Consider the following 25,898-nt stretch of genomic DNA (forward strand, 5'->3'; position numbering starts at 1 on the left):
AGAGCAGAGCACACAGACACAAAGTTTATAGGCAGAGAGATCAAAGGCAGAGAGATCAAAGGCAGAGAGATCAAAAGATTATACAACTGGTGTGAGTGGAGTGTCAGATGATAAGTCTCTGCAGGTGACCAAGTGTATTAAACGGTGAGTAAAGTGTCAACAGCTGATTAACCAGCGAAGGGATGACCTATAATCTGATTAAATGAGGCAGAGAGATAATTACAAAAAATCAAAAATAAGGTGGTGCTGGAGACAAACTAAATGACTGGACTAACATGATAAGTATAAGAGTTGCATACCGAGGGTCTAGGTAATCCAAAACTGTACAAACTAGTTAAGAAAGAGAGAACATAACAATTTATCAAGGTGATGCTGTCAAAACAAGACAGTAAGGAAGGTTTTACAGATACAGATATGGTAATATCTTGTTAGTGATCAACATACAAAGACAATGGACTAAAATGTGTCGAGCTATAATTTATCCTGAAACAGACCTGATGGTGATTGAATTGCCAATGTTTCTGTCTGGCAGGCACATAGACAGCTCCTGAGATTGGGTGATTTGATAGTACTGCGCTGGTTAATTGATAGAAAGCCTGTGGCTGAGCCCATGGACTTTATTAGGGACCCCCTCGAGAAAAATGAACATGTGGGGGAATATTTGGCATTAGGTATCAATGTGTGGACAGGATCCGGACTGGTTTGGAAAATAAGGAAAACCACCAGTTTAAACTGCCCTGCTGGTTTACATAGAAATCACAATGGAAATGAAAGGACAACTTTTTCCAGCAGGCTTTAATTAAGTTTTGCTCTGCATCTGCTGAAATAATGTTGTGGTGCTTGAACAAATGACTATATATGGAAAGACCATATATGGCTATTGAATAAATTGCTTTTCTTTCCATATATAGCCATATATGGAAGTTAATCAATGCATAGAAACCTCCCCAAATCCAGCCCTGGGCACAGCCATTACTGTGCTCCCACCAGTTTCAATAGCCAAGCTCAAACCTCCCAAATCCCAGGACTGTTATCAATAGGGCATCCAATTGGAATCAATCATTTAGGAAGGTCAGCTGGGGCCCTGCTTTTTTTGTTAGTTCTAATATATACAATTAATATATACAATACAGAATAGGAGCCCTATAGGCAAAGCTTCCATACATTCCACACAATTCCTGAAGAATTGTGGAAGCTTTAAGGCTCTACATATAGATACTAATAATAGAACCTTTCCATAAAAGTGCCCGATGGAGGACTATTCCGGTTCCATCCACATATGGCATCTTCCATGAAATCAATACTGTGGATTTCTAGAGATTGAACGTAGATTAATCAATAGCCATATATGGATAATACTGGAACATTCTGTATTATTTCAAATATGGACATTTCCAGAATGTTCCATTATTACCAAATCCAACCAGAACAGGACAGCATTGGTTCAGATCCATATTTTACCAAGAACGTTCTGGAAACATCCATATTTGGTAATGACATCCATATTTGGTAATAATGGACTGTTCTGGAAATGTCCATTCAGTAATGACAGAACATGCTGTTCTGCTTGAGATCCACACTTGGTAATAACAGAACGTTCTGAAAACATCCATATTTGGTTATGACGGAACGTTCTGTGCCTCAGAACAGAACGTTCTGTTCCATAAAAGGTTATATATATATTGGTCTCGATGGGCCTTCAGAAGGTAAAAATCCGTCAGTCATGGACCTTACCATATTTGGGTACGAGATCGGTGAAGTGATTGCAGAAGGCACATTTTCCGTTGTGAGAAAGGCTTTCTCCCACAAGCTTCAACGATCTGTTGCCATAAAAATTATTGATAAATCAAAACAGTCTGATGACTTCTTAACTAAGTGTTTGCCAAGGGAGGTTTCCATTTTTGCAGAATGTTCCCACCCTAATATAATCAAAGTATATCAAATCATTGATTCAAATGAACATACATTGTTTATCATGGAAGAAGCAAAAAGAGACCTCTTTGACTTAGTTGACTCTCAAGGTCATTTATCCGAAGAGGTTGCCCGACCATATTTTAAGCAGATTTCCCAGGCTTTGGAATATTGCCATATACATCATATCGCACACCGTGATATTAAGTGTGAAAACATTTTAATTACTATCGATAATATCCCAAAACTCACTGACTTTGGATTAGCAACTTGCATAAAAGGCTCAGAGAGTTGCCCATCTTCAACATTTTGTGGATCGGCAGCATATGCTGCTCCTGAGATTCTCAATGGTGAGAAGTATGATCCATTTAAGGCAGATATCTGGAGCCTGGGTGTTCTCCTCTATGTTATGGTGACAGGCTGCATGCCTTTTGATGATAGTGACCTTTCAAAGCTCAAGGAGCTACAGGTACAATCTTTTCAGTTTCCCCCATTCCCTTCCCTGAGTGATTGCTGTCGAAATCTGATTGACATAATGTTAGACAAAGACCCAGGAATAAGAGCTAATATTAATCTTATAGTAGACCATCAATGGCTTAGAGAATCAAATTAAATATTCATATTATATTTTAAAATATTAAAAAAAGGGCTCGTCCTCCAGGAATTGTTCCTGGAGGATGAGCCTTTTTTTTTGGTCGTTTAGTTTGGCCTTCCCATATTTGGTAAATCCATACCTTATATGGAAGTAGAGCCCATTCACATTGGGACCCATCCATACTGCCCCATTTTGTTTCATTCCATAAAATTCCACGTGGATCATCATTTCACTGAGACAGTATAGATGGGTCACAATGTGAAGGGGGCTCTATTGTAACCTCCTTATAAGGTGTGGAAGACTGAACTAAAACACAGAAAAATGAATTCATCCCATATATGGCAACAATCTTTTCCATTTTGATCCATGTGGAATTATTGGGACCCATCTTCCGGCCAATTAAGGGCCAATGAAATTGAGGTTCCAAAATCATATTCCATTAGGGACATGACACCAGAGGGGGTAATTTTGGAACCTCAATTTCATTGGCCCTTAATTGGCCGTTAAGATGGGTCAAATTTATGATCAAATCAAAGTGGTGTGATTACCTCCATCTCCATATTCCATTAGGGACACGACACCAGAGGGGGTACAGATGGAGGTAATCACACCACTTTGATTTGATCATAAATTTGATCATGATTTTAAAGCCAAAAGCTATCAAACTCTATTACCTCCGTGACTGCCCCAGTGAAATTATTGTGTTTAGTTCAGCCTTCCCATTATTGGAATTTCCATATAAGGTATGGATTCAATACCAAAAATGGGAAGACCAAACCCTTCCTCCAGCATATTTTTGGTCATTTACCATCACAGATTTTGCAAGAGATTGAATGTGGGAATGTGGATAATGATTTTAAAAACGGCTCATCCTCCAGGAACAACTCCATCCACATATGCAAGAGATTCCAACGTTCAACCTCTGCCATCCATTAATTCCATATATGGAAGTGATTGGGCTCTTTTTGAACTTCCATATAAGTTATGGATGTAACTACTTCACAAGGTGGTAAGGACTGCAAAATGAAATATGCCCACACATTTTACCAATGTTATGGGTACATTTGTTTAAATGGGCACCTTGGATATCATATACACTGTTGTCAGTATAATGGATACAGCAAATTTTTTTTAAGAGAATACAATATGAAGTTACGTACAACGTTTCCTCCTAAGAAAACCTGCCCATTTCCAGGTTTTAGTCTAGTAAACTTAGACAATGCTATCACTTTAAAAAGGTTATTTCGTCCTAGGTTTCTTTGAAGAGAGGAGTGTAAAGGCAGAGGTACTGAAGTGGCCAGGGAGCTAGCAGTTTAACAATGGAAGGGGAGCAGCCAGTTCTCTCAGTTCAAGTTTTTTCTAAATTTTTTTTTAGCCGTAGCAGTCACAAGATGTTTGAGTACCAGAAGGATTGTAAGCTTCAGTACATGATTCCTACTCTGAAATCCCTCTGGATTATGTTCCCTCCTGCCTGTAAGAATCTGTATTTGAATTTATCTTTTTGCCAAGGAATGTGTTTGTGGGATGTTGCTACATTGGAACAGTTAATTAGTTAAGTTGCTGTATCGGGTCGGTTAAGTTTTCTAATAGTAAAGTTACTATAAATTCTGCTTTCTTTTGCTCATGTTTCAACTGTTTTGTTTAAATAAATTCTGTTTTGCTTAAAGCTGAGTGGTTTGACCAGTTGCATTACACCTGGAATATCTGCCTTTAAAATAAGAAAATGTTAGAGTCTAGGCTACCTTCTTAAAATATTTTGAGGGGTCTGCCTGATCTATAACAATGGGTTTCCTAGCTATCTTTCCCTAAGGTATTTCATTGGACTTTCATTGGGAGACAACATTTGGAATATTGTAGTTTTGGGTAATTATGACTGATGATGGACAAAGTAATACAGAAATGCAGGGCAATGCTATTTATCCCAGATGATGACAACCAAAAGTTGTTATGGATAGTAGCTCCAACCATTTGCAGTGTGTTCTTTGCATAGCCTGCCAGGGCTAGGGCACATGTTAATTCATAACTTGGTTGGTCCACTAACATTTGTGGAGCATCTATTGTCATGTAATTTCTTTGTGGTCGTGAATATTACAACAGAAAGCACCTGTTTTTATAGAATTGCGACAAGGGACTGCCTATTCAGGGGCACAAGACAGGTGTCTCTGCAGCTGCGAGCGAGATCCCAGGACGGTGCGTTGCCTTCCTGGTGCCAGGGTCAAGGACGTCTCGGAGCAGTTGTAGCAATTTCTCAAAGGGGAGTGTAAGCAGCTGGACATAGTGGTACACATTGTTGGAAAAAGGGCCTGCAGGACCTCATCAAGAGGTCCTGAGGACATTACTGTAGAAGGAGTTAGGCAATTAATTCCACCCATATAGTTTCACTGGACAATCCTCCAGGAATATCCTCTCTAAATACTTATATAATGTTTTCTCTAATCAAAAACAACACTCCCCCTCTTCTTTTGCCTGCCCTTCTATCCTTCTTACAGAATTTGTACTCTGGAACATTGTACTCTGGAACATTGAGCTGCCAGTCCTGTCCCTTAGTTAGTTAATTAAAAAGCAGGAGCTGAAGGGTAATAACCTCTGGATTACTCCAGGTGCCATGTGCTCGTGAGAGTTGGAATGGGAGGATAGGGCAAATGAATGTGTGGCTGAGGAGCTGGTGCAGGAAGGGCTGGAATTCAGAGTTTTAGGATCATTGGATTCTCTTCTGGGGCAGAAGAGGCCTGGACAAGAGGGATGGGTTCCACTTGAACTGGAGGGGTCAAATGTCCAGGTGGGAAATTTACTAGAGCTACTTGAGAGAGTTTAAACTAGCCTGGCAGGGATGGGGCGGTAGTGATGGTAATTAGGACCCCAAACTATAGTGACACAAGAGAGATGTTTAAAGCTGGTACAGGTGTTAAATAGACCAGGCAGGCAACATCATGGCAGAGAACAAGGGAAAAGTGATGAATTAAAATGTATTTATTTCAATGCAAGAGGCCTGACAGGTAAAATGAACTAAGGGCATGGATAGGAACATGGGACTGGGATATCATAGCTATGTTTCTGTAATAGCTGAGGGAGGGACAGGACTGGCAGCTCAATGTTCCAGAGTACAATGTTCCAGAGTACAATGTTCCAGAGTACAAATTCTGTAAGAAGGACAGAAGGGCAGGCAAGAGAGGAGGGGGAGTTTTGTTTTTGATTAGAGAAAACATTATAGAAGTATTTAGACAGGATATTCCTGGAGGATTGTCCAGTGAAACTATATGGGTGGAACTGAGAAATAAAAAAGGGATGATCATTTTGATGGGTTTCCGTTCCCCCCCCCCCCGCCCTACAATAGTCAGTGGGGAATTGGGGAGTAAGTATGTAGGGAGATCACAGTTCTCCAAATATAGACTGGGACTACTATAGTTTTAGTGGCTTGGATCAGGAGGAATTTGTTAAGTGTGTTCAAAAAAACTTTCTCAATCAATGTGCAGATGGGCCTCCTAGAGAAGGGGCAACGCTTGACCTTCTCTTGGGAAATAAGGCAGGGCAAGTAACAGCGTGGGTCCAGTGACCACAGTTCTATTAGTTTTAAATTACCAATGGAAAAGGATAGGCCTGGACCACCAGTTAAAGTTCTAATTTGGAGCAAGGCCAATTTTTGTGGTATCAGGCAGGAACTTCAAGGAGGCTGTAGCAGGTAAAGGGAGGCCTGGTAAGTGGGAGGCTTTCAAAAGCGAGATAATGAGAGTTCAGGGACAGTATGTTCCTATTAGTATGAAAGCTATGACTGGAAGGAGTAGGGAACACTGGTTATACTCCTCTAGGGATTCACTCGATCCCAGCTGTCTATACCTGACACATGCCTCCTTCTTTTTCTTGAATAGAGCTTCAATATCTCTAGTGGTGGCATGTGTCAAGTGTAGACAGCTGGGAACGAATGAATCCCTCAGAGCGTAAGGGCAGTAGGAGAATACTCAAGAGGGAAATCAGGAGGGCAAAAAGAGGACATGGATCTTTAAGAGGCCCTGTTCTCTCCCTAATTACTGTTTTGCCATTAATATACTTGTAGAATCTCTTTGGATTCCTCTTAAACTTATCTGCCAAAGCTATCTCATGTGTGGAACCACAGGAAATGGGTGAGATCTGAAATGAATAGTTCACATCAGTATTTACTATCAAGAAAGACATGGCATCTAGGGAACTTGGGGAAATATCAATATCTTGAGTTCTGAGGAGGGGTCATCGGACCCGAAATTTTAACTCTCACAGATGCTGTCAGACCTGCTGAGCTTTTCCAGAAACTTTGTTTTTGTTCTAGATCATATGGGATCCAAGGAGAGCTAGCCAATTGGATACAAAATTGGCTCGAAGGTAGGTGACAGTGGGTGGTTGTAGAGGGTCATTGTTCAGACTGCAAGCCTGTGACCAGTGGTGTGCAGCACCAGTGGTGCTGGGTCACTGCTTTTCATTATTTATATCAATGATTTGGATGAGAATATAGGAGGCATGGTTAGTAAGTTAGATAATAAAACTGATGGCACAGTGAACAGCAAAGAAAGTTATCCAAGAGTACACAACACGATCTTGATCAACTTGTCCAGCGGACCAAGGAACAGCTGGATTTAGATAATTTAGATAAATGTTAGGTGATGGATTTTGGTGAAGGAGGGCCAAACGTAATGGTAGGACCCTGGGGAGTGTTGTTGATCAGAGAGACCTAGGTGTGCAGGTACATAGTTCCTTGAAAGTGGAATCACGTAGACAGGGTGGTGAAGGAGGTGTTTGGCTTCATTGGTCAGAAGATTGAGTGTAGGAGTTGGGACATCACATTGCGACTGTACAGGACATAGGTGAAGCTATTTTTGGAGTACTGTGTACAATTCTGGTCTCCCTACTGTAGGAAGAAGGTTTTAAATTGGAAAGGATACAAAAAAGACCTACAAGTAGGTTACCGAGACTGGTTGGCTTGAGTTATGAGAGGCTGGGACATTTTTTTTCCCTGAATCATAGGAGGCTAAGGGTTGACCTTATTGAGGTTTACAAAATCGTGAGAGGCATAGATTGAAAGCCAAGGGTAGGGGAGTCCAAAGCTAAAGGACATCGGCTTAAGGTGAGAGGGGAAAGATTTAAAAGGGACCTGAGAGGCAACTTTTTCCACACAGAGGGTAGTGTATGTGTGGAATGAGCTGCCAGAGGACATGGTGGTGGCAAGTACAGTTACAACATTTAAAAGACATTTGGACAGGTACAAAAGGAAAGGTTTAGAGGGATGTGGGCCAATGCAGGCAAATGCAACTAGCTCAGTTTAGAAAATCTGGTTGGCATGGACGAGTTGGGCTGAAGGGTCTGTTTCTGTGCTGTATAACTGTATGTTCTGGGTCTATACTTTGGCTATCTCATTGCCACTACCATTGAATCCTCCAATCTTTATGTTCTGCTGAATGGTTCAGATGGGAGATGAAGGTTACTGGGAATAAGTATTTTCTGATAATTTTTTTTTAAGGATTCTGACATTTGTTCCAAACAGGAGCTTCTTTAAGAATATCTAACCAGTTAATATTAGGACTCTATCTATCTTGGGCACCTTCAGACAATCCAATAATTTTAAAAGGCAAGCACTGAGGTAGGAATTGTGAAATGGAATTTTTGCAACCTCGCATATGGTCGGTTAAATTAGATATTCTTAGAATATTCATCCTGTTTTCTAACCATGCCTCATATGTATTTAGAAGGTTATCTTTCTTACCAATTGTGTCCATAAATTTTAAGAAAATTCCCAAACTTTCCTCTGGTTCCAAGTATTGAGACTCTAAGTCAGAGAATGCTTTACACTTGATCTTGCTTCCAATAGAACACAACAATATCAAGGCCAGAGATAATAAGGTGTAGAGCTGGATGAACACAGCAGGCCAAGCAGCATCAGAGGAACAGGAAAGCTGACGTTTCGGGCCTAGACGCTTCTTCTTTTTCCTTTGCTAAGGACCTAATCCAACTCTGCATAGTGTGCATCAAACATTGGTGGGAAAACCTATCCCAACCGTTGGTTTCAGCCATATCTAGAAAAAAGGTCCTCAGTTTCCAACTTTCACATTTAGACAACTATCCGATGTCACTTTGTGTTTTTACTGACTCTTGCATTTACACACACAACACAAGTGCTCTGGGGAAAACAGGCACTACTGTTGTATGGCAATAGTATAGGGGTATAAATAAATAAATAAATTTAAGTCTGTTGGTGAAGTAGGATGCAAGAAACTTATTGATGAGAGTTTATTGACTTCTCAGTCACACAGCTCATTCTACACCCAGTAGCATCTGTTGCCCTTTATATTAGCTCATTAATTTAGTTCATCAGTTAACTCTGTCGAGAAGTTTAACTTTTGATGTACTGCCCCGATTCATGTTGAACAGACCCCCTAGCAGCCCTCAGTATTAAATTTTTAATGGGCCTCCATGTTGTGAACATTTATTTCTCATTGCTCATCTGCCAAGCTTGGTAATATTGGCTGGTCACCCTGAGGGTTTAATCTATGGAATTAGTTGTTTCATTTGTAATATTAAGTGCGATTTGATAATGATTTGGCCTATGTGCTGCAGAACAATCATGGTAATTTGATGCATGCAGTGAAATGAGGTGGTAATCTTACCTAGCCAATACACACCTGGGCAAGTACGGAAATCGTTGTATCTAATTGATATCTTATGTGAAACAAATTGGCCTACATAAAGCTTCAATTTTAGCTAAACAATTGTGTACACAGTGTGAAGATGCAATCCTTTCAGAGAACTAATATATGCCTATAGCACTGACGATACTAGGGTACTAATTGGATGATAGGGTAAACTATTGCCATCTTAGAGCAAATATTTTTTCTCATCAAGGAATTGTGCTAACATTTGATTTTTTTTAAGCCAACTTGGAAGTCAATCCACTGAACTAAGAAGATTCTAACTTTCCTGTTTTTTTTAATGAATCTATTTATGTAACTATCTATTTATTTATACCTCTACACTACTGTCATATGGCAGTAGCGCCTATTTTCCCCAGAGCACTCCTGTTGTGTGTGTAATTGCAGGAGTCAGTAAAAACACAAAGTGAAACATAGTTTTATTTAGACATTTCCACTAACCAGAAAAAAAAACCCAGGCAGTCAGTGAACTAGCTCAGAAAGAGCAATGCTTGCGTGAAAAAGAAAGTGAAGGGGAGGGTAGGGATCTAATTAAAATAGAGTTGGAGGGGTCAGTGAAGCACTCCACACCCCCATGGTGCCCACCTCTCCTGAAAGGTGTTAGGGATATTGGTGGATACCGCTCTTTCTCCAGGGACACCAGGGCACAGACATACAGTGCTGATGTTTATTCAGCTCCATGCTGAAAAATTGTGCTTTATTGTGCTCCATGCTAATAATTATCTGTGTTAATGGGGAGAATTAGCCATGTTTTCCATTGGATGGTAATATTTTAACCTGACACAAAGGATCATGGAGGCCTCTGAAAAAGAGAAGCACCAATTTCTTACGAGCTACACTGGCCAGGGCCAACCATCCCACCAGGATCTACCATCCCACCGGGGCCAAACTAAAATCTCCACATTCCTTCATCCCATCACAATGAAAATACTCATCCTCCTACCCTTAGGTCAGGATGTACCAGGAAAATTGTTGGAATTCAGGAAGTGCCTCTAATTAATGACAAGCCTGGGAGTTTCTGAATGTTAAGGCTTCACCATCCACGGACTTTATATTACATTATAGTTTCACGTTTGGAGCCACACAATCAAACTGACTGTGTTTCAGAAGATGTTGTTCACTTGGTCAGTCAGTTCATAGATAATGAACATTATATTAAACTCTACCTGACAGCAGTGAATGATATTGTCATCGCTGCTTTGAGGTTTCATTATGTCACATTCCAGCCATGTCATAAACAGCAGATTATATAATGTTAAAAGATGATCAAATATTGATCCCGTTCCCCATTGAAATGCTTTCAGCTTCAATACCAGATGTGTCCCATAGAGTCATAGAGTTGTACAGCACGGAAACAGACCCTTCAGTTCAACTCATTCATGCTAAACTGATCTAGCCCCATTTGCCAGCATTTGGCCCATATCCCTCTAAACTATTCCTAGTCATATACACATCCAGATGCCTCTTAAATGTTGTAATTGAACCAGTCTCCATCACCACCTCTGGCAGCTCGTTCCATACACGCACCACCCTGTGCATGAAAAAGTTGTCCCTTTTATATCTTTCCCCTCTCACTTTAAACCTATGGCATCTAGTTTTGGACTCCCTCACCCCAGAGAAAAGACCTTGGCTATTCACCCTATCCGAGCCCCTCATGACTTTATAAACCTCCATAAGGTCACCCCTCAGCCTCCAACGCTCCAGGGAAAATAGCCCCAGCCTATTCAGCCTCTCCCTATAGCTCAAACCCTCCAATTCTGGCAACATCTTTGTAGATTTTTTCTGAACTCTTTCAAGTTTAACAATATCTTTCCCGCAGCAGGGAGAATTGACTGCAGTATTCCAAAAGTGGCCTCACCAATGTCCTGTACAGTCACAACATGACGTCCCAATTCCTATACTCAATGCACTGACCAGTGAAGGTAAGCACACCAAAGGTCTTCTTCATTATCCTGTCTACCTGCGTGGTCAAATAGTGCTCGGTTGAAGATCTTCCTTTCGCACTTTCCCATTGTCTCTGTTCCGTGTTCCTCATCACCCATCAATGGAAACAAGCTTTCACTCATGATTGTAACCAAAAGTCAACAGGTTTTGCTTGCTCCAGGATGAGCAGCTCACTCTGGGCATTGCATCCACTCATTGTCTGTTTGTTATTGTGCTCCAGCCTCACGAAGAATTACTGGGTTCATCCCATCCCAATCCTCAGGGAAGACCGCATTCCCCAACTCCCCATTGTGTCCCATCAATACCTTTTTCCCCTCAAGGCCTCAGCTCCCATCTCCCATCACAGGTACCATTTCCCATCTAACTTTCCCCCTCGTCACACTCTCTCTCTTTGTGCATGTGGTTCTCCAGCCTTGAACCTTATACCCCACTTCAAAACCCGCGAGCCCAAACCCATCCCTCAAACATGACCTCATTTCTTACAGTCTGGTTGGCTCACAGTGCTATGAGTACCAGCTCCAGCGGAAAAGCTCAGAAAAGACTTTTTAAAACTGACATTATTTAATCTTGTTCTGACTCCCAATACCAGTCAATCATCATTTCATGCAAGTGTCCTCTAGCATGATACCATTGATCAGCACAGATGCTTCATGTAGAACATCCGTTCTGGAGAATCGAAGTCATTCCAGGAGTCTTGGGAAATGTCTGAGGAATGGGTTATAGCAAGAGGGGTGGTATCAATCATCAGGAACCATGAGGTGTTCTAATGAATGCGTATGAGGTCAATTAGTGATGTATCAGAAAATGTAGAGTATTTCTGTTTTAGTGAAAACTATTAGGTCCATCGGTGTCAGGGTGTGGGGTGTCAGGGTGTGGGGTGTGTCGGTGTCAGGGTGTGAGGTGTGGGGTGTGTCGGTGTCAGGGTGTGGGGTGTGGGGTGTGTCGGTGTCAGGGTATGGGGTATGTCGGTGTCAGGGTGTGGGGTGTGTCGGTGTCAGGGTGTGGGGTCCGTCGCTGTCAGGGTGTGGGGTGTGGGGTGTGTCGGTGTCAGGGTGTGGGGTGTGGGGTGTGTCGGTGTCAGGGTGTGGGGTGTGTCGGTGTCAGGGTGTGGGGTATTGGGTCTGTCAGTGTTGTATGAAGCACCAACATAGAGTTGTGAAATCCACTACATTGTGGTTTTATTGGGGAACTGTGGGGTTCTTGTCAGAAATGACAGCATCTCATTTTCCTGTGGTACCAAAACTCTTATTAAAGTATATTCTCCGGATCTGGGTCCAAGTCCTGAGAACATCTCTTTGTTGACAATAATTTAATGATTAGTTTTTGTGAAGTGTTCCAGCCCTGAGTTTTGATAACTATACTCATTGGAACTGTTTTCTAAATTATTGCTTGTTCTGTTAATTAGAAAGCCTGGACTGCCCCGATTATGGATTTGATGACTGTAATTATGTTAATTTTTTATCGAGGGTAGGTTAATTTCTAAATCTGTCTGCTGCTGCATTGTGTTTTAAACATAAAACAAGGGATGCTTTAGGTTTCCCAACAATGAGGAGCTAGCATTTTTTTCACGATGAATGCTCCAATTACTTCGGCTCCCTTCAAGATTCTCTCTTATAAATGGATCTTCAGTTCTGTCAAATCCAAAGAACACCTTTACCTGCTCATTACCTCCATGAATACTCTTACAACAGCGATATGCAGTCAGAGTTTCCTGGATCTTAATGAACTGAATGTGTCCTGCACACACTCTCCTCTTTCTGAATGGTTTCCATTCAATCCAATTCCAGACACAGGGCACTGAGGTGTGGGCATAGTGAAACTATCACTCTGGGATTTTCAGAGATGTCCCCGAACCAGCATGGAGATGTGTTGCTTGCCCAAGCAGGGCTTTCTAAGGCAATGCAGTTCAGCGAACCAGCTCCCCTGGCATCTCATTGGGAAACAAGCCGCTAACCCCTGCTGGTATTTTCAGGCCACAACAGTTTCTGTTCTGCCCTTGGCAGAGCCTGAAATTTCGATGCATTTTCCAACCAACGTGCTTTCACTCAGATGTATGATAAGTTGATACGTGTTTCCCTATGATCCCTGAGTTGCAACATCACAAGGGCACAACTTGCTTTCTCTTGCTCTTCGACCTCCTCCTACCTGATGACATTGTAGTGATCACTTCACTCACTGAGCTGGCAGACACAATGCCCTGCCTCTGCCCATTGCTCCCTATTTAAAAAAAAAACAACTACCTTTCAAAGACTGTCAGGTCAGGACCTTACCCACCTTCTGGTTGGTCTATGACAAACTGAGTGGATCACTGATGACAGTAGCACAAGGTGTTTCAGATGAACAGCATTGCAAGTTATACCTTTCCTTAAGTGCTTACCTTTAGACAAGTGAATTCTCAAACTTGGTCAGCAGATCTGTGTAAGAGTTTCAAGGGAGAATGCAAAATTGTAAAAGGTCAATGGTCAAGAGTAACTGCTGCCCTCCTGCCCCCTCCTCCCTTGTGCTCCTGCCCCCTCCCCCCGGGCTCCTGCCCCCTCCTGACCCCAGGCTTCTGCACCCTGCCCCTGTGCTTCTGCCCCCTCCCATCTTACTCCTTCCCCTGTCCCCGTGTTCCTGCACCTCCCCGTGTTCCTGCCCCCCCTCCCCACCGTTCTCCTGCCCCCTCCCCCCACCCCTGTGCTCCTGCCCCCTCCCCCCCACCCCGTGCTCCTGCTCCCTCCCAATTCTCTTTCCCCCAGCTTTCTGCCAAGGACAGACAGACATTGCACTGAGAAGACAACATCTCCTGTATGATATGTGGACCTTCCCTCAAACTGGTTTGATGGTCTTTAGACATTAATTCTGTGTCTTAAAATAAATCTCCACCTTGTGGAATTTGTTTGCAGATGTCTGTCGGATTATCACTGATAACTTTGGTATGGCCTTCAGTTTTAACTCCCTAATGGTAAAAATACAAACATAGAATTAAAACTACAGTGAGGCAATATTGCATTTTGCTTCATTGCTTCCTCTGGTGCCGAGTGTGGCTCCTGGTCATGTGTCCGTCTGAAAAGAAGAACAAAGAACAAAGAAAATTACTGCATAGGAACAGGCTCTTCGGCCCTCCAAGCATGCGCCGATCCAGATCCTCTATCTAAACCTGTCACCTATTTTCCAAGGATCTGTATCCCTCTGCTCCCTGCCCATTCATGTATCTGTCTAGGTACATCTTAAATGATGCTATCATGCCCGCCTCTATCACCTCCGCTGGCAACGCATTCCAGGCACCCACCACCCTCTGCGTAAAGAACTTTCCATGCATATCTCCCTTAAACTTTTCCCCTCTCACCTTGAAATCGTGACCCCTAGTAATTGAGTCCCCCACTCTGGGAAAAAGCTTCTTGCTATCCACCCTGTCTATACCGCTCATTAGTTTGTAGACCTCAACCTCCGTCTTTCTAATGTAAATAGTCCTAATCTACTCAACCTCTCTTCATAGCTAGCGCCCTCCATACCAGGCAACATCCTGGTGAACCTCCTCTGCACCCTCTCCAAAGCATCCACATCCTTTTGGTAATGTGGCGACAAGAACTGTACGCAGTATTCCAAATGTGGTCGAACCAAAGTCCTATACAACTGTAACATGACCTGCCAACTCTTGTACTCAATACCCCGTCCGATGAATGAAAGCATGCCATATGCCTTCTTGACCACTCTATCGACCTGCGTTGCCACCTTCAGGATACAATGGACCCGAACACCCAGATCTCTCTGTGCATCAATTTTCCCTAGGGCTTTTCCATTTACCGTATAGTTCGCTCCTGAATTGGATCTTCCAAAATGCATCACCTCGCATTTGCCTGGATTGAACTCCATCTGCCATTTCTCCGCCCAACTCTCCAATCTATCTATATTCTGCTGCATTCTCCGACAGTCCCCTTCACTATCTGCTACTCCACCAATCTTCGTGTCATCTGCAAACTTGCTAATCAGACCATTTATACCTTTCTCTAGAACATTTACGTATATCACAAACAACAGTGGTCCCAACACAGATCCCTGTGGAACACCACTGGTCACAGTTCTCCATTTTGAGAAACTCCCTTCCACTACAACTCTCTGTCTCCTGTTGCCTAGCTAGTACACACTGGACCCCATGCGACTTCACTTTCTCCATCAGCCTACCATGGGGAACCTTATCAAACGCCTTACTGAAGTCCATATATATGACATCTACACCCCTTCCCTCATCTATCAACTTTGTCACTTCCTCAAAGAATTCTATCAAGTTGGTAAGACATGACCTTCCCTGCACAAAACCATGCTGCCTATCACTAATAAGCCCATTTTCTTCCAAATGTAACTAGATCCTATCCCTCAGTATCTTCTCCAGCAGCTTCCCCACCACTGGTGTCAGGCTCACCAGTCTATAATTACCTGGATTATCCTTGCTACCCTTCTTAAACAAGGGGACAACATTAGCAATTCTCCAGTCCTCCGGGACCTCACCTGTGCTCAAGGATGTTGCAAAGATATCTGTTAGGGCCCCAGCTATTTCCTCTCTCGCTTCCCTCAGTAACCTGGGATAGATCCCATCCGGACCTGGGGACTTGTCCACCCTAATGCCTTTTAGAATACTCAACACTTCCCCCCTCCTTATGCTGACTTGACCTAGAGTAATCAAACATCTATCCTTAACCTCAACATCCGTCATGTCCCTCTCCTTGGTGAATATCGACGCAAAGTACCCATTAAGAATCTCACTCATTTTCTCTGACTCCTGGCATAACTTCCCTCCTTTGTCCTTGAGTGGGCCAACCCTTTCTCTAGTTACCCTCTTGCTCCTTATGCACGAATAAAAGGCTTTGGGATTTTCCTTAACCCTGTTTGCTAAAGATATTTCATGACCCCTTTTAGCCCTCTTAATTCCACGTTTCAGATTGGTCCTACTTTCCCGATATTCTTCTAAAGCTTCGTCTGTTTTCAGTCGACTAGACCTTATGTATGCTTCCTTTTTCCTCTTTGTTAGTCTCACAATTTCACCTGTCATCCATGGTTCCCTAACCTTGCCCTTTCTATCCTTCATTTTCACAGGGACATGTCTGTCCTGTACTCTAATCAACCTCTCTTTAAAAGCCTCCCACATATCAAATGTGGATTTACCCTCAAACAGCTGCTCCCAATCCACATTCCCCAGCTCCTGTCGAATCTTGCTATAGTTGGCCTTCTCCCAATTTAGGACTCTTCCTTTAGGACCACTCCCGTCTTTGTCCATGAGTATTCTAAAACTAACGGAATTGTGATCACTATTCCCAAAGTAATCCCCTACTGGAACTTCAACCACCTGGCCAGGCTCATTCCCCAACACCAGGTCCAGTATGGCCCCTTCCCGAGTTGGACTATTTACATACTGCTCTAGAAAACCCTCCTGGATGCTCCTTACAAATTCTGCTCCATCTAAACCCCTAACACTAAGTGAATACCAGTCAATGTTGGGAAAATTAAAATCTCCTGTCACCACCACCCTGTTGCTCCTACATCTTCCCGTAATCTGTCTACATATTTGTACCTCTATCTCACGCTCGCTGTTGGGAGGCCTGTAGTACAGCCCCAACATTGTTACCGCACCCTTCCTATTTCTGAGCTCTGCCCATGTTGCCTCACTGTTCAAGTCCTCCATAGTGCCCTCCTTCAGCACAGTAATACAACTCCTCCACCCCTTTTATCTCCCTCTCTATCCCACCTGAAGCATCTATATCGTGGGATATTTAATTGCCAATCTTGCCCTTCCCTCAACCAAGTCTCAGTAATAGCAATAACATCATACTCCCAGGTACTAATCCAAGCCCTAAGTTCATCTCCCTTACCTACTACACTTCTCACATTAAAACAAATGCACCTCAGACCACCTGTCCCTTTGTGCTCACCATCTGCTCTCTGCCTACTCTTCCCCTTAGTCACACTGACTTCATTATCTAGTTCCTTACAGGCTTTAGTTACTACCTCCTTACTGTCCACTAACCTCCTCATTTGGTTCCCAACCCCTGCCACATTAGTTTAAACCCTCCCCAACAGCTTTAGCAAAAGCAGCCCTAGGACATTGGTTCCAGTCCTGCCCAGGTGTAGACCATCCGATTTGTAATAGTCCCACCTCCCCCAGAACCGGTCCCAATGTCCCAAAAATCTGAACCCCTCCCTCCTGCATCATCTCTCAAGCCACTCATTTATCCTGCTTATTCTTTCATTTCTACTCTGACTCCAGTAGTCTGTCTTTGTGGCCCAGTGTTGATGGGGGAGAAATACAGTGCAATGTGCCATCAGTAACAATGGCATCCTAGAGAAACATTAGAGAGATGAAGAAGAATTTCCCTGAGGTTTTCCTGAAATCAACTGCAATGTTTCCTTTTCCGGGGACTTGTGTTTGAGGAAGCGGCTGTGTTAGTTATTGAAAGGATTGAGCAGTGAGAGTCCTGATGCTCATTCGGACAGTTCCAAAAAGAGAAGCAATGCCCCTCTATATCTGCTGCACTTGACAATGCCAGCGGAGCCTTTAACAGGGACACGGCCACTGACTCGTCTGAATCCGACCCACACACACAACTAGCTCTGTACTGGCAAGAACTTCAAGCTGTTGGGCGCCACAGTGATAATCGAAGGAAATTAAGGATTTTAAAAATAGGAATTTCCAGGCTGAGGTCAGATCTTTTAAAAATGTTTACTCACAGTCAGTGAAGTTCAAAGATAATCCCTTTGCTTTTGGCAATGTTTAATGTTTGTAAGGGCAGATCGGAGCAAAAATAACCCAGGGTTAAAATTTTCCAGTCTCTCTTACATTCAGTTTACTTTCCTCTGAATTTCTCATCTGCCCCCCTCTCCTGAAGACATTCAGTTCCTCACTAAGTTAAGAAGTTACTCTCTGCTGTGTTGCTTAAGTAGCCAAGGCTTTTCAATGAGTATTGCCAGAGAGCTAGTGGCAATGGAAACAAATTGGAATCAATTATTAAGGAAGTAATAGCAAAACATTTGGAAAATCATAATCTAATCAAGCAGAGTCAGCATTGCTTCATGAAAGGGAAATTGTGCCTGACTAATTTATTGGAGTTTTTTTCAAGGAAGTCTCAATTAGAGTGGATAGAGAGGAACTAATAGATGTATTGTATTTGGACTTCCAGAAGGCATTCGACAAGATACACCACAAAAGGCTAAATTATAAAAGACCACAGAGTTGGAGGTTGGGTATGAATAGAGAATTGTCTAATGGGCAGGAAACAATGAGTGGGATCAAGGGTTCTTTTTCAGGTTGGGAACCAGTGACCAGTGGGGTTCCACAGGGATCAGGGCTGGGACTGCAACTGTTTCCAATATATATTACTGACTTGGAAGAAGGGAGTGAAAGTATTGTAGCCAAATTTGCAGACGACACAAGAAACATAAGTTGCAAGCGGGATACAAACAGCTTATAGAGAGATATTGATAGGTTAAATAAATGGGCAAAAAGCTGGCAAATGGAGAATAATGTTGGAAGATGTGAAGTTGTTCATTTTGGAAGGGAGAATAAAAGAACAGAATACTATTTAAATGGATAAAAATTGCAGAAAGCTGTAACTCAAAGGGCATTGAGATAAATGCACATGAAACACAAAAAGCTAGCACACAGGTGCAGCAGATAATCAGGAAGGTGAGTGGAATATTAGCCTTTATATCAAATGAGTTGGCGTGTAAGAGTGGGGAAGTCTACTGCAACTGCTCAGGATACTGGCGAGACCAGATCTGGAGTACTGTGAGCAGTTTTGGCCCCCTTATTTAAGGAAAGAAGTCATTTCATTGAAGGCAGTTCAGAGAAGATTCACTCAGATGATCACTGGTATGGAGGGATTGTCTTATGGGCAAAGGCTAAACAGGTTGAGAATCTACCCACTGGAGTTGAGAAGAATGAGAGGAGTTCTCATTGAAACATACAGGATTCTTCAGGAGCTTGACAGAGTAGATGCTGAGAGGATGTTTCTCCATATTGAAAATCTAGCACCAGAAGATGAAGGGGCACCAACTGAAGACTGAGATGAGGAGGAAGTTTGTCTCCCAGAGGATTGTAAGTCTCCGGAACTCTTTGTCACAGAGAGCTATGGGGGCAGAGTCCTTGTGTATATTTAAGACTGAGATAAATAGGTTCTTGATCAATGGGAGAATCAATGGCTATGGGAAGGAGCAGAAAAGTGGACGTGAGGAGTGTCAGATCCTACTGAATGGTGGAGTAGGCTTGAGGGGCTGAATGGCCTATTCCAATTCCTATTTCATATGGTGTTATAGGCAAAAGCAATTGAGCCCGAACCTATTACACCCACATTCAACTGTCGAATGGCAGTCCCAGTGTAGGGATTCAGAGTGCTCCACAACATCAGAGGTACTGCAGCAAACTGTAATTACCACCTATCCCATCTCCAGTCAACACAATGCTCACCTCTGTTCAAATGAGGATGTTTAAAGTTATGAAGTGGCTTGAAAGAATGACTAGGCAAAGATTAGACTTCACCTGGAGGGGGTTCAGTAACAACAAGTCACCAATTTAAATTTGTTGGAATGAGTGGGTCATTCTTCACCCTGAGAGTGCGGTCGCCATGGGTAATGAGGTAATGCAGTGATTTCCAAACCTTATCCTACCCGCTTTTGAGGTTTGAGAATTGTTGCAATCCCTCGGTGAGAGGTGTGACATCAGCGGGTGGGGAGAGACGATCTGTGAGAGTAGTTATTGGGGAGGAGGGAGGAAGGGGTGCAGTTCTGCCAGGGCTGTTCCTGCCTTGGGGCTGGAGACCAGAAATATCTCCGCTCACAACCCCAGTCTGGGTGAGAGATGGTGGTATCTATTCTTTTGAAAATTTCTGTTTACAAGGGCTGCTCCATACACTGTCTCCCAGAAACACAGAATGTGATTACTGTGACAGGAGAACCTTGAGCCATTAACATAGCAGTATTTTCTTCCTGCAAAAATATATTTTATTCATGAAATTGTAAGAGGACACTGTATTACAGTCCAATTTGAGATACAGTCCAATTTGAGTCCAATATCAATACAGTACAAGGTGTCTCACCACATTTGCTATTTCAGGTTATATTTAAAACATACATTTACACTTCCTGTCAAAAATCCCTGCTCCATTCAGTCTAAGGGGGGTTTATTGCTTCCAATCTGTCCTGCATTATAGTAGCAGGGAGGGGGACCACAGATAATGGCCTTTCCCCCTTGAGCCCCTGAGGCAGCTAAGTTATAACGTATCCCTCAGCATTTAGTCCTGGAACTTGGCATGTGTCAAATCTGCAACAGTTGGTTTGTGACAGTTTTATCCACTAGAGGACAATCAATATTTGGGCACAGCCAAGAGTGTCTTTCCCCAGTTGATGGTCCTCCATCTGCAGTTAAGTTTATCTCCGGATGAACAGCGACAAAAACCACCACATTGCTTTCCTGAGCTGCTTTGCAAAGGCACATCCCATATGGAGTTCAATGGTCTCCTTCCCACTCGCAGTGTCCTCGAGGTGATGACGGTGAGACTGCAGTGGGCAGGATGGGGCCTTCTCACCATCAGCGCTCAGTCAAAACTTGTACCGAGGAGACATTCTGCCAAATGACTCTCAGAGAACTGCCCGAAATGATCCACCATCCCCTTTCTCCACAGGGCTTCGGGAATGATGGGATTACGGTTGGAGGTATTTTTCTGCATTAACTTTTCCATAAGGGAAAGGTGATATGACATTGTCCAACAGTCTGGAGCATTCTGCAGGAAAACCTGGCAAGACCCATCCTTTATAACTCTTGGACCTCAGCAAGCATTTGGTGCACAATAACGCAGGGATGTGAACAACTCAAACTGGTGCCTTTGATTCCTGGAGAACTTGGACCGTGTTCCATTGTCTTGTTCCCCCCTTTTTATTCCTGGGGATGCTGACCCGCTGCTTCCATGCCATTGGCTGTTTTGTTCAACATGGCTGTTTCTCACTTGCCAACTTGTTCAATGAAGGATGCATTGGGTCAGGGAGACTGCTGCATGACTCTTCAGAAGCTCAGAAGTTCTATTGGACTCGAAACGTTAACTCCATTTCTCTCTCTACAGATGCTGCCAGACCTGCTGAGTTTCCCCAGCATTTTCTGTGTTTGTTTCAGATTTCCAGTGTTTGCAGTATTTTGATTTTATTCAAGTGTTATTTCCCCAGCTTGCATTGAGCTTAATTGGAACACTAAAGCAGATGCTGGACAGAAATGTTAGCATGAGAGCTAGGTGGGGTTTATTGAAATGGCAAACAACTGGGAGGTCGGGATCATTTCTCCAAACAGAGCGGAGGAGTTGGTAAAATGGTCACCCAGACTGCACTTGGTCCCACCAATGTAAAGGGAAGAGAATGGGAAAAAGGACATTGAATTATCTGAACTGCAGAAACTTCTATCACAATGCTAAAACTAAGTGAATACACTATGTGCTCTATATCATTACAGCCTTTTCAGTATTGCCTTTTTCCTCCTTTTACGGCCATGTCTATTGTTTAGGCATGAAAACTGTTGGTTAATATAACTGCAACATTTAGAAATGTTAAAGCAACTAGAAAAGGCTGGCCAGACCAAATGCAAACAAAGATATGCAGTAGTTTTGTAGCTAGATAAGAAGGCCACTTAGGATTGCTAACTCTATTCATTAACCTGAAGTTTTCAGGAATTTGAGGTTAATCTCCTGGACTCTGGGACATAATCCCTGTCTCCTATGAGCAACAAAGGAGAAACAACACAAAGGCATATGTTTTATTTTGAAATACTTTTATATCTAATAAACGTGTTTGTTTGAAGTTTTGGAGACGAGGACAAAAAGTTTTTTGATGGACGGGGCAGTTGTAGGTTGGAGGTCATATGCTTAAAATCTCCAGGTATATGTCCAACCAGAATTGGTAACCTCAGCACCATGTTCTAGATCATTAGTATATATCAGGAAAAGCACGACTCTCTGTATTCCCTGGGGGAACACCACTACAAACCTTCTTCCAGCGCAAAAATATCAATTAACCATTACAGTTTCCTATCATTCCACTACATTTATATCAACATTGCTACTGTCCCCTTTTATTCCATGAGTTTACATATCTGTTGTATAGCACAGTATCAAACACCTTTCTGGAAGTCCATGTACACTATATTAACAGCATTACCCTCATCAATACTGTTACTTCTTCAACAAACACCAAATTAGTTAAACCTGATCTTCCCTTAATAAATCTAGGCTGCCTCTCCTTAATTAACCAAGATTTGTTTGCCATTAATTCCATCACACAATTACTTTCCCAAAGGACTTTCCCCACCATTAAAGTTAAACTGATTGAGCTGTAATTGCTAGGCTTATCAATGTACTGTTTTCTGAATACAGTGTAGCGTTTGCAATTCTCCAGTCCTCTGCCAGCACCCCAGATCTCAGGAAGAATTATGACCAGTGCCCCCTCAATGTCCATTCTCACTTCCATCAAAATCCTTGGATGCATCCCATCTGGTCCTAGTGCATTGTCAACATTCACTACCAAAAGTCTATCTAATCTCTCATCAGTTTTGAACCTTTCTAGTTATTGAGCTTCCTTCTCTATCACCATGGCTTGGGTAGCATCTGCTTCCTTAATAAAGACAGATGCAAAATATTCGATTCCTCAGCCATACCTCCTGCCTTCATGTTCAAATCTTTTTTCAGTCTGTAATCAGCCCTACTCCTTTATCACCATTTATATGCCTATAGAGGTATTTAAAATCCCCTTTTATGATAGTTGCCTGTCTTTTTTCATGATCCCCCTTTACTTTATTCCATCAATTTTCTAGTTTAGTTTAATGATGACTTTATTGCTATTACCTTTTCTTTATCCTTCTTATTCTATGAAGGTCTGTAATGCTTAACATTTTAAATTTGTTCTCCCTTTTTCTACTTTATATCTAAGTTTCTTTGTGTTTGGGTACCTTCTACCTAAGATAGTGCCGTGTGTGGTGACATTATACACTTTTCACTGTAGTTCTGTACTTGTATACACGTGACAAAATCTAAATCTAAATTTATTTATTTTCCTTTTCACCTCCCTTCTACCCCTTCTTTATTCAATCTGGTTCTCATCGTACTTTCAACCCAACACATGTCATAAGCACACTTTTTCTTCATTATCTTAATTTTGATCTGCCTTTTCCACACCTTTCCCTTTTTGAGGGAGTAGAGAGAGACTGGGCCTGGTCCTCATTCAGATAAGTCCTCCATAATAACTAGTGGAGAATGTTTGTACTTTTCTGTAACTTAGTTTGATTCATTCCTCAACATCCATCCTACTAGCTGGTGGTCTATATTCTACAAAGAGAAATGTAATAACACTTCTTTTTTTCTTGTTCTTTAGCTGTAACCAAGTTGATTCCACACTTGGTATTCCGGAGTTTGAATGTCCATTTGACATAGGACTCAGTTGGATTTGAAGCAGTTTGAGGGCAGGCTGGTTTTAATATGTCAGTCAAAAATCTAGATGTAGGATCTTCCCACGCAGTATTTTATAATATCAAAGTTTCAGGGGATGAAGTGGTTTCGGGCTCACATTTGGCATCAGGCTGTTTTGAGGTGGAGGACGTCACAAAGCCACCTTACATTATTTTTGTCTGATGTTCCCACGTATGCTAGCTTCCAGGGATATGATAGGGAACAGGAAGGAGTCGTTTTGTATACCTCAATTCAGTGGCACTGAGGCCAATTCAGAATCCCCACTGCCACCCTGCCAGAACCAGCCAATTCAGCATAAACCAGGGATTGATCCTTGATCTCTCCTCTCCAATGAAGCTCAGTTGTACGCTGGATGAGTTGGCAAAGCCACGAGGGAAGTGAAATACAGCCTCACGGTCACAATCCACTGTGTGCTATTAACTGTAACAGAATAGAAGGCAGCTGTCTCTCCAAATGCAGTGAAGAGTCATCAGCCAAGACTTTGATGAGGTTAAGCTGGGAAAGAGTTTTCCAGAGGAAAGGAAAAACAGAATTACCAAAGGAAAGATCAGACACATTGGGATTTTATAGAACCAATCTAATGAAAAGGTTGGAATGATTAATGACATTGCATAGTTTATTAAATAGTGTCCCTCCAACATCAGACTGTAAGAAACTATGGCACAAGAGTGACACCTACTGTTGACATGTTGAAGTACATAACTGGACTGATAGTTAGAAGATGCATTATATCGGGTCATAGAGCCGTACAGCACAGAAACAGACCCTTCAGTCCAACTTATCCACATCAAACAGATATCCTAAACTGATCTAGTCCCATTTTCCAGAATTTGGCCCATATCCCTCTAAACCCTTCGTAGTCTTGTACCCATCCAGATGCCTTTTAAATGTTGTAATTTTACCAGCCTCCACCATTTTCTCTGGCAGCTCATTCCATACACGCACCACCCTCTGCATGTTAAAGTTTCCCCTTAGGTCCCTTTTAAATCTTCCCCCTCACCTTAAACCTATGCCCTCTAGTTGTGGACTCACCTACCCTGGGGAAAAGACCTTGGCTACTCACACTATCCATGCCCATCATGATTTTATAAACCTCTAAGGTCACCCCTCAGCCTCCGACACTGTAGGGAAAATAGCCCCTGTCTATTCAGCTTTTTCCCTATGGTTCATGTTTACTATACACTTACATGGATGGGTTAATTTGAGATTTGCTTACTCTGACCATATTGCTTTTACCTATCATCCCTGCACCTGCTGACCTATATTGGATCCCAATCAATCCACATCTCAATTATAAAATGCTCCTCCTTCATTTCAAGTCCCTTCATGCACTCGCTCCTCCCTAAAGTTATAATCTGCTTCAACTCTACAATGCTCCTAGATAGCTGCATTTATCTAATTCTGGCTTCTTCACCATTCACAATGATATTCACTGCACCGTTGGCGGTTGTGCATTCTGTTGCCAAAAGCCCCAAGTTCAGGAATTCACTTTAAAACCTCTTCACCTCCCTTTCTCAGTAGATATTATTTTACGCCATCTATGTTTCTTATGTTGTTGGTCAAGCTATGTCTGGAATGTCTGGAGACATTTTATTACAATAAGAGTTTAGAATAAATAAAGTGTTGTTGTTAAATGAAATACCGCAGTATTACTTATTAGAAAATCTTGGTCCACTTTACTCTTCTACAGCTGCTGTTGACCCCTCAGCCAGGTACCAGTTCAGTTGCTGATCTCTCCTCTACTAGGAAATGCCAACATTTACCCAGCTAATGCAAAGTTATTCAACAATGTAGTATGTTTAGTACAATGCAGGCTAATATAACTGAGCCAAAATGAGTTATGTCCACAAACACACACGTACACACTGCACCGCCCACTCGCCTCCCACCTCCACCCAGCGGCTGAATAAGGATTGTGTATTTTTTTTCTCCCTCCCACTAAGTGGTAGAACTCTGGCCTGAATGAGACTTTGAACTAGAAACAGGAGGTCTAGATGACTCAATTCCAAATCAAGGACAACTCAATACTTCTTAGGTTGTTGATTTTTAAACTTCCTTACATTTGTCTTATAACCATTTCCACACTAACTGGTGTAGTAAGATAATGAGCAAGTTAGAAATGGAGTCAGAATGCAGCAATATTTGCCCAGGTGATCAAAATAGCAATTGTCACATACAGTGTCATATAGGGTACTTTTTAGAAAAAGAAACCCTTTCTGAAGTTAATTCTTTTCTGAGATAGTAGGAACTGCAGATGCTGGAGAATCCGAGACAACAAGGTGCAGGGCTGGATGAACACAGCAGGCC

The 25,898-nt window shown here is 42.4% G+C and overlaps 1 protein-coding gene across 1 annotated transcript; it reads left to right on the forward strand.

Moving 5' to 3' along the window:
- The first annotated feature begins 1,621 nt into the window (after nucleotides 1-1,621).
- LOC109924376 (testis-specific serine/threonine-protein kinase 6-like) lies at nucleotides 1,622-4,747 on the forward strand. Its single transcript, XM_020524380.2, has 2 exons — nucleotides 1,622-2,380; nucleotides 4,604-4,747. The coding sequence occupies exons 1-2, from the start codon at nucleotides 1,622-1,624 to the stop codon at nucleotides 4,745-4,747; spliced, it is 903 nt and encodes a 300-aa protein (XP_020379969.2).
- Nucleotides 4,748-25,898: the final 21,151 nt, after the last annotated feature.

This window comes from Rhincodon typus, chromosome 31, assembly GCF_021869965.1.
Source record: "Rhincodon typus isolate 14 chromosome 31, sRhiTyp1.1, whole genome shotgun sequence".
Lineage (NCBI taxonomy): Eukaryota > Metazoa > Chordata > Chondrichthyes > Orectolobiformes > Rhincodontidae > Rhincodon > Rhincodon typus.